The sequence below is a fragment of the Epinephelus fuscoguttatus genome, linkage group LG10 (genome assembly GCF_011397635.1).
Source record: "Epinephelus fuscoguttatus linkage group LG10, E.fuscoguttatus.final_Chr_v1".
Taxonomy (NCBI): domain Eukaryota; kingdom Metazoa; phylum Chordata; class Actinopteri; order Perciformes; family Serranidae; genus Epinephelus; species Epinephelus fuscoguttatus.
Window position 1 is genome coordinate 45,187,517 of NC_064761.1, and position 12,674 is coordinate 45,200,190.

At 44.7% G+C, this 12,674-nt stretch overlaps 1 protein-coding gene across 1 annotated transcript; it reads left to right on the top strand.

The window, feature by feature from the left end:
- Nucleotides 1–1,743: 1,743 nt before the first annotated feature.
- Nucleotides 1,744–12,654, top strand: serpinc1 (serpin peptidase inhibitor, clade C (antithrombin), member 1). The gene is made up of 8 exons (XM_049587514.1): nt 1,744–1,886; nt 5,341–5,707; nt 6,010–6,225; nt 6,309–6,446; nt 8,751–8,969; nt 10,157–10,331; nt 10,935–10,999; nt 12,401–12,654. Exons 2-8 carry the CDS (start codon nt 5,342–5,344, stop codon nt 12,575–12,577), a joined length of 1,356 nt encoding a protein of 451 aa, XP_049443471.1. The 5' UTR covers nt 1,744–1,886; nt 5,341; the 3' UTR covers nt 12,578–12,654.
- The last annotated feature ends 20 nt before the right edge of the window (nt 12,655–12,674 follow it).

The following is a 12,674-nucleotide window of genomic DNA, read 5'->3' on the forward strand; positions in this document are numbered from 1 at the left end:
GACGGGGCAATGAAGCTGTTTTCTCTCTCGTCACAGTCAGACTCCACTGAGAAAACCAGTGATTTAACACCAGTGAACACAGGAGCTGCTGGTCGACTGCTGCCTCCATCAGTCAGTGTGTCAGATTAACTCATATCACAGCGGTGCCTGGACAGCGTGACGTGTGTGGTTGTGCTGCTGCCGTGGTCCTGCCAGATGCCTCCTGCTGCTGCTGCTGCCATCATTAGTCATTAGTCATACTTCTACTGTTATTATACACATATGACTATTGTCACACATGTATACTGCCAGATATTAATACATACTTTCAACATATTGTACCGCAGTAGCCAGAACTATAACTATAATAATATTACTTTCATTAATGTTGTTGTAAGCTACTGTCATTACCTGCATCTCTCTCTCTCTCTCTCTCTCTCTCAATTCAATTCAATTCAATAATCTTTATTGGCATGACTGTAGATTAACAATATTGCCAAAGACATTAAAAATTTACAAATAAAGTACAATAATAAAAGTAAGTCAGAAAACTATAAAAAAAAGATTAAATATATGATATATAATACAAAATACACCAATCTACAATACAATACACCAATATATAATATAGAAAAAAAATGAATAAAGAAAAATGTAGATGGTGAGTTACAAGGACTGTAAATATAGACAGGTGTGTCAGGTGTTGTGATGGTTGTCCCTCAGGCTGTGGCATAACCTGACATATGTTGCTGCTGCTAAGCTGCTGACTCTGTTCTCTCCAAGGATGTGTTGCATTTTAGTTTGATCAGGCAGAGAATCAAAGTCAGTGACTTTATGTTTTATTTTTGAGAGGAAGTCGGCTCTGATGTGTTCATACTTGCTGCAGTGCAACAGGAAGTGTGTCTCTGTCTCCACTTGTCTGTGTGGACAGAGCTCACACAACCTGTCCTCTCTGGGCAGCCAGGTCTGCCTGTGTCTGCCCGTCTCTATGGCCAAGCTGTGGTCACTCTCTCTCTCTCTCTCTCTCTCTCTCTCTCTCTCTCTCTGTCTCATTGTGTCATGTGGATTACTGTTAATTTATCATGCTGATCTGTTCTGTACGACATCTATTGCACGTCTGTCCGTCCTGGAAGAGGGATCCCTCCTCAGTTGCTCTTCCTGAGGTTTCTACTGTTTTTTCCCCGTTAAAGGGTTTTTTGGGGAGTTTTTCCTGATCAGCTGTGAGGGTCATAAGGACAGAGGGATGTCGTATGCTGTAAAGCCCTGTGAGGCAAACTGTGATTTGTGATATTGGACTTTATGAATAAAATTGATTGATTGTGTCACTGTGTGACTTTAGTGTTTTAAAGGGTTAATGCAGATTCACCAAAGTCACACAGTGACACAAACACACTGACTGATGGAGGCAGCAGTTGACCAGCAGCTCCTGAGTTCACTCATGTTAAATCACTGGTTTTCTCTTCAAACTGCTGACTGACGTCTGCTGTAGGAAACACACTGACTGTGGATCAGTGCCTCACACAGCACGACATGTGAACATGTGAACTGTCCCTTTCAAGGCAACAGGAAGTTAAATTTGTGGAATGATGTTGATCAATAACTGACAGTTGAGCTGAAGATATTTTACAGATTCTTATGAATCATCGTCTGGATTAAATAACGTGTCAGACTGAAGCAGCCAGGTCTAAACACAGAGTGTGTGTGTGTGTGTTATTGATCAGCGATCGGTGATGGCAGCTGGTCTGAGTCCAGATGTTTGCTGGAGCTCGGAGCTGTTGACGAACACACGATCAATGTCTCAAAGGTTGAGTTGATGTTTCAGCGCTCTGCAGGACACTGACCTGAGTTCAGCTCACACTGCTCACATTTATGTGACTGAACACACACGTCTGTGTCTACCTGCTCAGGTAAGAGTCTCCTCTCATCAACCCTCAGTGTGTCTGCATCTGATCCGTTGTACTTTTATCCTCAAACAGTTTGTTCTTCTGTTTATATTTCAAGTTTCTCTCTGGTTTTTATTTTCAGTACAAAACATTGAAAATCAGAGTAAAGTCTGAATTATTGATCAAGTGTAGAGACGTGACTCCACAGCAGGGTTTATATTCACAGCTCCATCTGCTGCTGCTCATTCATTATGTTTAATTTGATCTCAGTATTCTTGTTTTTGTCTTTGAAATCTGACGTTCATTAGCGTCTGTGTGTCACACACTTTATCACATCTCTGAACTCTGACTTTAAGTTTCAACAAGTTGAACTTCAGCAACTGAACCTGGAGTTAAAACTCTGTTTGAGAGCAAATGAAAACTTGGAAGCTAAAAGTGTCGACGAGAGACTGCACGTCATGGTGTGTCTGTGTGTGTGTGTGTGTGTGTGTGTGTGTGTGTCTGTGTGTCTGTGTGTGTCTGTGTGTACCTGAGTTTAATGTTTGGGGGCAAATTGAAGAAACTTTTCTCTGAACTGACACAAACAGGAAACAGTCTCCTCTGAGGTCACACAGTCAGAAAACTTCAAGTTAACAAATTACAAAAACTGTTTATTTATTTTAGAAAAGTTTTGAATCATTATTTCAGTTATTGTTTCGTTCATGTTCAGAAACATGTGATGTGGTGCAGGATGAGTTCAGGGTCCTTCACATATTGGTGACATTAAGGAGGCAGTGCAGATGAGGCTCCGTGTAGTTCATGCAAAAAGTTTTTCCAAACTCTGCACGATGGATCTGAAGCAGCAAAAGAAACAAAATCACCCGTGAAGCACCAACAGGCTGTTTTTGTTCAGACGTCTTAAATAAACAGTGATTTCACATTGATCTGTGTGTGTCTGTGTGTGTGTGTGTCTGGCTCGGTCACATCTGTGTGTTCATGCTCGTTTTCCTTCAGTGCTGGTTGTTATCAGATTGGTCTCAGCTTTAATTTAAAGTGGCATGAAAAAGCCTTAAAGTCTTAAATCTTTAAGTGTCTGCTCCCCTTTGCTGCTGTCACAGGAGCTCTTAAGCTCCCCCACACACAGCTGGAACAACCTTAAGAAGCCTTAATGTTTAAGAACTTTCCTGTCTCAGTAATTTAACATCCAGCGCTGCGCAGTGTGACCGTTGAAACGTCACCTGTATCACATGTTTGATGTTTGCAGCTGGTTGGCGGCGGCGGTGGCGGTCAGAGTGTTTGACGTGGGCGTGAAGCTTGTAGGCGCCAACAGTTGTTTACCCACAATTCAACATTTAAGATTCAAGATGAACTTTATCGTCCCACACAGGGTGAAACTTGTCTCGGGCTCTTCAGTCACGCTGCAGCCATAAAGAATACAACAGACAACACATGAACATGATGCACAAACAAAACAAACAAACAAATAGACAAATACAAAACATCAAGCGCTTAAACTCAGATCGTCATGATCCAGTTTCTGCTCTGGTTTATCTGCTGTTATCATCCGTCCATGTTTCAAAGCCTCGTGTGATGACAGGACTGTTCGTGCCAATAAAGCTTTTTGAAATGAAGACATCTTAGTTTTTTGGTTTAACATCATGAGACTTTCAAACCACAAATAAAAAACGGGACTCAACCAAACATCATTCATGTGACTGAGCTCTGAAGCGCCTGCTGTCAGAGGCCAGTCCAGGTCGCATGTTTAAACTCCTTTGAAATGTGTAGACGTGTGGGAACCCTGTGATCAATAATCAGCTGATATTGATCTCCTGTAATGAAACAATCTGATCTTCTGACTCCACAAACACCAGCTGAGACCTGCTGTTCTTTAGATCTGCTGTTTGTCACGTGTTTGATGTTCTGAGCTTTGAAAACTTCATCACACGTTTTTCACTGTTTTATTTCTTATTTTCTCGGCTGCTCGTCTCTCTGACCGTCTCCTGCCCACACCGTCTGCAGCTTCTTCAAAACTTCACAAATTCAGTTTTCACAGCTCCAGAGTGTCAGATTCAGGAGGGTTCAGTGTCGTCCGTCAGTGAGGATTACAGATTACAGATTACAACCAGATGAAACGTCTCCTGGTCAGAATTCCTTCAGAGCTGATTGTTGAGGAGCTGAATTATCCTCAGAGGTCTCTTCCTCTCAGAAACACACACACCTGGAGTCTCATTAATAAAACTGTGAAGGATCCAGACTGAAAATGTTCGTACAGACAAAAGACAAAAAATGGCGTGCACCAAAAAGATTGAAAGAAGGCTCATTCACAACCAGTACTATTTTCACTAAAGGAAGCAGACGTATTACATCATATTGACGTCCTGCTGACAGATCCTGACTCTGACACACTGGAGCTCTGAGAGTCGTTAACACTCTGAGATCTGAATCTGTGAGGTTTTAATCACCGCAAACATTTTATCAAATATGTTAATTTCTTCTGTCAGAATGAGCTGAACTCGTCCTCTGAGAGAAAATTCACATTTCTGTTGTTACAAATCTTTAAACCATCACTGAACCTCAGACCTGTTTACTAAAGACAATAGATTCACTTGACAATAATTAAAACACATAAACTTCTTCACCTGGAGACATTATCACGTCTCCAACCTGTGGAGGATTCAGCTGCTGTCAGCCCTAGAGTGGTCTCCTCTGGTCTGAATCAGGGACTCATGTTGTTCCAAAGTTGTATAATTGCCTAGAGTTGGTTGGTGTTCTCACGGCAGCATTTACAAGAGGACCAGATCAAATGCCTTGTGTGAGAAAGCTGCTCTTGATTGGTCAGAATTTCCATGTGGGAAAAATCCAGGAAGTAAAGCAAACGTTGAAGAAGAGTACACTTGCAAGATAAATGTGACACTTTCTAATGTCACAATGGAGGGACAACTACGCAGACAGTGTCCAGAGTGCGCTCTGCTGCTCCGTCTCCACAGACAGAGTGTCCAGAGTGCGCTCTGCTGCTCCGTCTCCACAGACAGAGTGTCCAGAGTGCGCTCTGCTGCTCCGTCTCCACAGACAGAGTGTCCAGAGTGCGCTCTGCTGCTCCGTCTCCACAGACAGAGTGTCCAGAGTGCGCTCTGCCACTCTGAGAGTGCGCTGCTCTGGATAACCCAACGCTACATTCAGACAGCGCTCCCAATTTATCAACGCTCCAGTTTGTGTCAGAGTGCGCTCCCACACTCACAGTGAGTGTTTCTGAACGCACCACTCACATCATCTTCCTCCATCGTCTAAAACAAGACAACACAACTTGTTAGCTAGCGCTAGCTAATGTCTGTAGAGAACTGTTTTGCCTCCAGCTAAGCCCCGCCCACCAACAAACATAACACTGTTCACTAACAGTTAAAGGGTGCATAAAAACAATATATAAAGTGATAGAGGAGATGCTCTCTGACAGAAATATAACTGGACACTCAGTCTAACCTCTGATTGGCTCTCTGTGCAGAATGAGGGCTGCTCATTGGCTGTTGGTTGTGACGTTCCTGCCGCTCGTCTCCCCCACCGTTCATCACGATATCTGCAATGCCAAACCCAAAGACCTCGCCCTGGAGCCGCGCTGCATCTACCGCAGCCCCGACCCCGATGGCCCCGAGGACCCGACCCTGACGCCCGAGCAAGTCCCTGAGTCCACCAATCCCCGAGTGTGGGAGCTGTCCAAGGCCAACAGTCGTTTCGCCCTGTCACTGCACAAACAGCTGGCTCTCAGCAAGACCCCCACCTCCAACATCTTCATGTCCCCCATCAGCATCTCCACTGCCTTCGCCATGACCAAACTGGGAGCCTGCAACGAGACGCTGCGGCAGATTATGGAGGTCATCTTCATCATTATTCATTAGTATGATTGTTATTGGTAGTATTATTATTAATTATTGGCACAATTATTTATCTTTATGATGATGACTAATTTATTATTATTATAAATTATTATTATTACTATCATTTATTATTTTGATGATGATCATAATGATTATTATTATATTATTTATTTTGTTACTACTATTATTATTATGAACAGAGCTGTATTGGGTGCGGAGCTCAGACAGGAAGGTAGAAACAGTGGCTGTGAAGCAGCTGCAGATGCACCTGACAGGTGTGTGTGTGTCTCCGTCTGCAGGTGTTTGAGTTCGACACCATCAAAGAGAAGACGTCGGATCAAGTCCACTTCTTCTTCGCCAAACTCAACTGTCGTCTGTACAGGAAGAAGGACGAGACCACGGAGCTGATCTCCGCCAACCGACTGTTCGGAGACAAGTCTCTTATTTTTAATGAGACGTACCAGAACATCAGCGAGACAGTGTATGGCGCCAAACTGCTGCCTCTCAACTTCAAGGTAACCTGCTCCATCACACATTTGTGTCATCACCTGATCCAATCAGGGCTCAGGTATCTAATAACCATTGCGCTGTGTTGCAGGAGAACCCGGAAAAGGCCCGCATGACCATCAACAACTGGATCTCAAACAAGACGGAGAACCTGATCCAGGACACGCTGCCTGCAGGGGCGCTGGACTCCAACACTGTCCTGGTCCTTGTCAACACCATCTACTTCAAGGTACCTGAGCTGGGACCCCATTCACACCTTCACTTCATTCACACCTGCTCCTGTCACACCTGTACCTCATTCAAACCTGCTCCTGTCACACCTTCACCTTATTCACACCTGCTCCTGTCACACCTTCACCTTATTCACACCTGCTCCTGTCACACCTTCACCTCATTCACAACTGCTCCTGTCACACTTGTACCTCATTCACAACTGCTCCTGTCACACCTTCACCTAATTCACACCTGTTCCTGTCACACCTTCACCTCATTCACACCTGCTCCTGCCACACCTGTACCTCATTCACACCTGCTCCTGTCACACCTGTACCTCATTCACACCTGCTCCTGCCACACCTGTACCTCATTCACACCTGCTCCTGTCACACTTGTACCTCATTCAAACCTGCTCCTGTCACACCTTCACCTTATTCACACCTGCTCCTGTCACACCTGTACCTCATTCAAACCTGCTCCTGTCACACCTTCACCTCATTCACAACTGCTCCTGTCACACTTGTACCTCATTCACAACTGCTCCTGCCACACCTTCACCTAATTCACACCTGTTCCTGTCACACCTTCACCTCATTCACACCTGCTCCTGCCACACCTGTACCTCATTCACACCTGCTCCTGTCACACTTGTACCTCATTCAAACCTGCTCCTGTCACACCTTCACCTTATTCACACCTGCTCCTGTCACACCTGTACCTCATTCAAACCTGCTCCTGTCACACCTTCACCTCATTCACACCTGCTCCTGTCACACCTTCACCTAATTCACACCTGTTCCTGTCACACCTTCACCTCATTCACACCTGCTCCTGCCACACCTGTACCTCATTCAAACCTGCTCCTGTCACACCTTCACCTCATTCACACCTGCTCCTGTCACACCTTCACCTCATTCACACCTGCTCCTGTCACACCTTCACCTCATTCAAACCTGCTCCTGTCACACCTTCACCTCATTCACACCTGCTCCTGCCACACCTGTACCTCATTCACACCTGCTCCTGTCACACCTGTACCTCAGTCACACCTGCTCCTGTCACACCTTCACCTCATTCACACCTGCTCCTGTCACACCTGTACCTCAGTCACACCTGCTCCTGTCACACCTGTACCTCATTCACACCTGCTCCTGCCACACCTTCACCTTATTCACACCTGCTCCTGTCACACCTGTACCTAATTCACACCTGCTCCTGTCACACCTTCACCTCATTCACACCTGCTCCTGCCACACCTTCACCTCATTCAAACCTGCTCCTGCCTCACCTTCACCTCATTCACACCTACTCCTGTCACACCTTCACCTCATTCAAACCTGCTTCTGCCACACCCTCACCTCATTCACACCTGCTCCTGCCACACCTGTACCTTATTCAAACCTGCTCCTGTCACACCTGTACCTCATTCACACCTGCTCTTGCCACACCTTCACCTCATTCACACCTGCTCCTGTCACACCTTCACCTCATTCAAACCTGCTCATGTCACACCTTCACCTCATTCAAACCTGCTCATGTCACACCTTCACCTCATTCAAACCTGCTCATGTCACACCTTCACCTCATTCACACCTGCTCCTGTCACACCTTCACCTCATTCAAACCTGCTCATGTCACACCTTCACCTCATCCACAATTGCTCCTGTCACACCTGTACCCCATTCACACCTTCACTTCATTCACACCTGCTCCTGCCACACCTGTACCTCATTCACACCTGCTCCTGTCACACCTTCACCTCATTCACACCTGCTCCTGTCACACCTTCACCTCATTCAAACCTGCTCCTGTCACACCTGTACCTCATTCAAACCTGCTCCTGTCACACCTTCACCTTATTCAAACCTGCTCCTGTCACACCTTCACCTCATTCAAACCTGCTCCTGTCACACCTTCACCTTATTCAAACCTGCTCCTGTCACACCTTCACCTCATCCACAACTGCTCCTGTCACACCTGTACCTCATTCACACCTGCTTCTGCCACACCTGCTCCTGTCACACCTTCACCTCATTCAAACCTGCTCCTGTCACACCTTCGCCTCATCCACACCTGCTCCTGTCACACCTTCGCGTTATCCACAACTGCTCCTTCCTCACCTGTAGCAGTCCTACAGTGGCCAGACATTCTTTGTGAAATATTTGAATGTGTAATTATTTTGTTTGAATGTCGGCTGATGTCCACTCGTCTCTTGTCCTCTTGTCTCTCTTCCTCTGGTCTCTTCATCTCTTGTCCTCTTGTTTCTGATCTTTGGTCTCTGCTCTCATGTCTCTTGTCCTCTCATCTCTGGTCTCAGGGTCAGTGGAAGAGCAAATTCGACAAAGACAACGCGTACGTGTCAGACTTCCAGGTCAGTGACAGTCGGACCTGCTCGGTCACCATGATGTACCAGGAGACCAAGTTCAGATACAGGCACTTCCCCAACGACCAGGTGCAGCTGCTGGAGATGCCATACCGTGGAGATGACATCACCATGGTGATAATCCTACCGAGTAAAGAAACCACACTCAGAAAGGTAAATCTGTCCATCAGTCTTCTGACGGTTCTCTGGTGTCCTGCTTGTCTGGTTTTAATTTTACTTCACTCGTCTCGTCTCTTCAAAGCGTTTCATCCTTGTTTCTTCTTCTGTGACGTTTCTGATAAACTCCAGTTTATATTTCCACATAAAGTTATTTACAATGACTCTGCCGTCGCCCCCTGCAGGCTGCACAGTTGATTACAGTGACAACATCCTGATGATTGATGTGTTCATAGAGTCAAAAGAGAAAAACATGTAAAGTTTGTCCAGAAGGTGGCGCTACAACAAAAACCACACAGCCAGGAAGTAAGGAGATGATTTAATTGTAAATTCAAAGTGTCTGAAAACACTTTACGGGTGTATTTATACAAGATATAAAAAGACAATGTAAATGTAAAATATATAGAATTGTTCCTCATTTGCAGGAAAAAATTGTGACCAGAGAAAAAAACAGAAGTTTATAACTTGATTCATCTGGAGGGAAATTTCTGTGCAGCAGTTTGTGCAAATCTAAAATATACATACCTGGGATCACCTGGGAACACAAATCTGATACAGTCTGTGTAACATCAGAATAAATAAACTGATTTATTAAAAGTAATCACATAATTAAATCAGAGTTGATCTGTTCAGAGGAATCAACCATATGTTTCTTTTTTCAGCTGGTGGAGCGTCTTCTGACGGATATATAAATCTGAATGTCATCTGCATAACAAAGAAATTAAATTTAACATATGGAGAATGTTTCAGAACGGGAGCATGAACACAATGAACAGAGCAGTGGTCTGCACACGGACCCTTGAGGTACTCCTCAGGAGACAATGTGCCAATCAAAGGAAGTTATAGATGAACATGAGCGCAGAAACGGGTCAGATCATCTGCGTCACTGGAGACGCACCACAGAGCAGACGCACCACAGACTTCTTCTGGCTGAGCGGCTAACTTCCTGTTTAGCCTGTTACTAAACTGGGAGGAGATAAAAGGATTTATTTGTGTGGCTCTTTTAGAACTTTTTAAATGTTATCGGACCAACGAATCTAATATCAAGTCATCAGAGAGAGTGTGACATCAGAGGGGGTGTGGCCATTAAAAAAATGTATCCACTGATTTTGTGTTGTGTGTGCTTGAATGTGTATTGTATATTATGTGTTAATGTGTGTGTGTGTGTGTGTGTGTGTGTGTAGGTGGAGGAGAGTCTGACGTTGGACAAACTGACCGGTTGGTTTGATGAGATGACGGAGACCACTGTGGCCGTCAACATCCCTCGCTTCAGGGTGGAGGACAGTTTCAGTGTGAAGGAGAAGCTTCAGGCCATGGGACTGACCGACCTGTTCACCTCGGAGAAGGCCAGTCTGCCAGGTGAGGTGGCAAATACACACACACAACACACCTGTGGTCTCAAGAGATTTATCAATCTAACCATCTGATGAGAGGAGGAGGAGGAGGAGGTGGGGCCTGTTTATAGGTCAGTTTGTTTTGAAACACTTTTAGTCAGTGTTTCAAAACAAACTCTGACAGCTTCCTGCCTGATGGTGTGAAAGTGACTCTGGTGGAGGAAGTGTTGTGTGTTGTTGGTTATGGGACAGTTTAAGTGAACTAAAATAAGCATGGGCCATTTGGGAACTGAAATGAGTGGTGGGCATTAGGGAACTGAGACGTATGTGGTTTAATCTTGTGTCCTATGATCCTCTGTTCATAACACTGACTGTTCGTCTTTGTTTCAAGACTGTAAATCCTTCATATTTCAGTTTTTCTTACGACTGTTATAGATGTATTATTTGTTCAGTTTTATTGTCCTTATTTTCAGCTGTATATTTATTCTGTGTAAAAACACTGAGAGTCCTAAAGCTGATTCTGGTTCTGAGAAGTTTTTATGTCTGTGTTTATCATCCCCAGTAAAGGAGGCACAAACTGACACACCTGTAGTCTGAGTCATTCATGAAGTTTGTCTGTGTGTTTCAGGCATGTTGGAGGACGGCAGTGATGGTCTCCACATCTCAGACGCCTTCCATAAAGCCTTTCTGGAGGTCAGTGACATACTGCTGACATCACTCACACATACTGCTGACATCACTCACACATACTGACATCACTCACACATACTGCTGACATCACTCATACATACTGACATCACTCACACATACTGCTGACATCACTCACACATACTGACATCACTGACACATACTGCTGACATCACTCACACACTGACATCACTCAGATACTGCTGACATCACTGACACAATACTGCTGACATCACTCACACATACTGCTGACATTACACACATACTGACATCACTCACACATACTGCTGACATCACTCACACATACTGCTGACATCACTGACACAATACTGCTGACATCACTGACACATACTGCTGACACCACTCACACATACTGCTGACATCACTCACACATACTGACATCACTGACATACTGCTGACATCACTCACACATACTGACATCACTGACATACTGCTGACATCACTCACATACTGACATCACTCACACATACTGCTGACATCACTGACATACTGCTGACATCACTCACATACTGACATCACTGACACATACTGCTGACATCACTCACACATACTGACATCACTGACATACTGCTGACATCACTCACATACTGACATCACTCACACATACTGACATCACTGACATACTGCTGACATCACTCACACATACTGACATCACTGACATACTGCTGACATCACTCACATACTGACATCACTCACACATACTGACATCACTCACACATACAGACATCACTGACACATACTGCTGACATCACATACTGACATCACTGACACATACTGCTGACATCACACATACTGACATCACTCACACATACTGCTGACATCACTCACACACACTGACATCACTCACACACTGACATCACTCACACATACTGCTGACATCACTCACACATACAGACATCACTGACTCACACATACTGACATCACTCACAGATACTGACATCACTCACACATACTGCTGACATCACTCACACAGAGTTACCTGAGGAGTGACACCAAGCTGTGTTTTGTTATGATGGCGGAGCGACCTGTGACGCTGCTTCACATGTAGTTTCTGGAATATCAGCAGAAGGTCCAACAGATGTTTTAAGGCCTTGTGAATAAAAATATGGTGGATAAATACTACTAACATAAACACTTTATTTTTTATCAGCCTGACAGTGAAATTTAAATGTTCTCAGTCCAACATGTTGGAACGAATTAAACATTTACACCAACCATTTTTGCTTTTTTAGTTTTTCTTCTTTTTAAATTGTAGAATGTACATCTGTGCCTGGACATTTGAACACTAACCTCCACTGAATTATTAGAAAACACATTGAGGACTCAGACAATGATCCAGACTCAGGTCAGACCGGAACCTGAAGGAACCTGTGTTGTGGTTTGCAGGTCAACGAGGAGGGCAGTGAGGCGGCAGCAGCCACCGCCGTGGTGGCCATCGGACGCTCCATGAACTTAGACCGGGAGATTTTTCTGGCCGACAGACCGTTTCTGTTGCTCATCAGAGAGTCAACCATCAACGCCATGCTGTTCACCGCCCGAGTGGCCGACCCCTGTAACCAATAAAAACTGTCCGGAGCCCTGCTTCAACAGCAAATTCAGAAAATAGCTAAAAGTTAAATCCACGTTTTTTTTTTCCTTTTGTAACAGCACAACAAACAGT

Excerpts from the sequence above, each read along its gene's own strand:
- serpinc1 (XM_049587514.1), top strand. The coding sequence starts at position 5,342 with ATGAGGGCTGCTCATTGGCTGTTGGTTGTGACGTTCCTGCCGCTCGTC. Across the intron at positions 6,226-6,308 it reads TGCTGCCTCTCAACTTCAAG|GAGAACCCGGAAAAGGCCCG; the intron begins GTAACCTGCTCC and ends GCTGTGTTGCAG. Across the intron at positions 8,970-10,156 it reads AAGAAACCACACTCAGAAAG|GTGGAGGAGAGTCTGACGTT; the intron begins GTAAATCTGTCC and ends GTGTGTGTGTAG.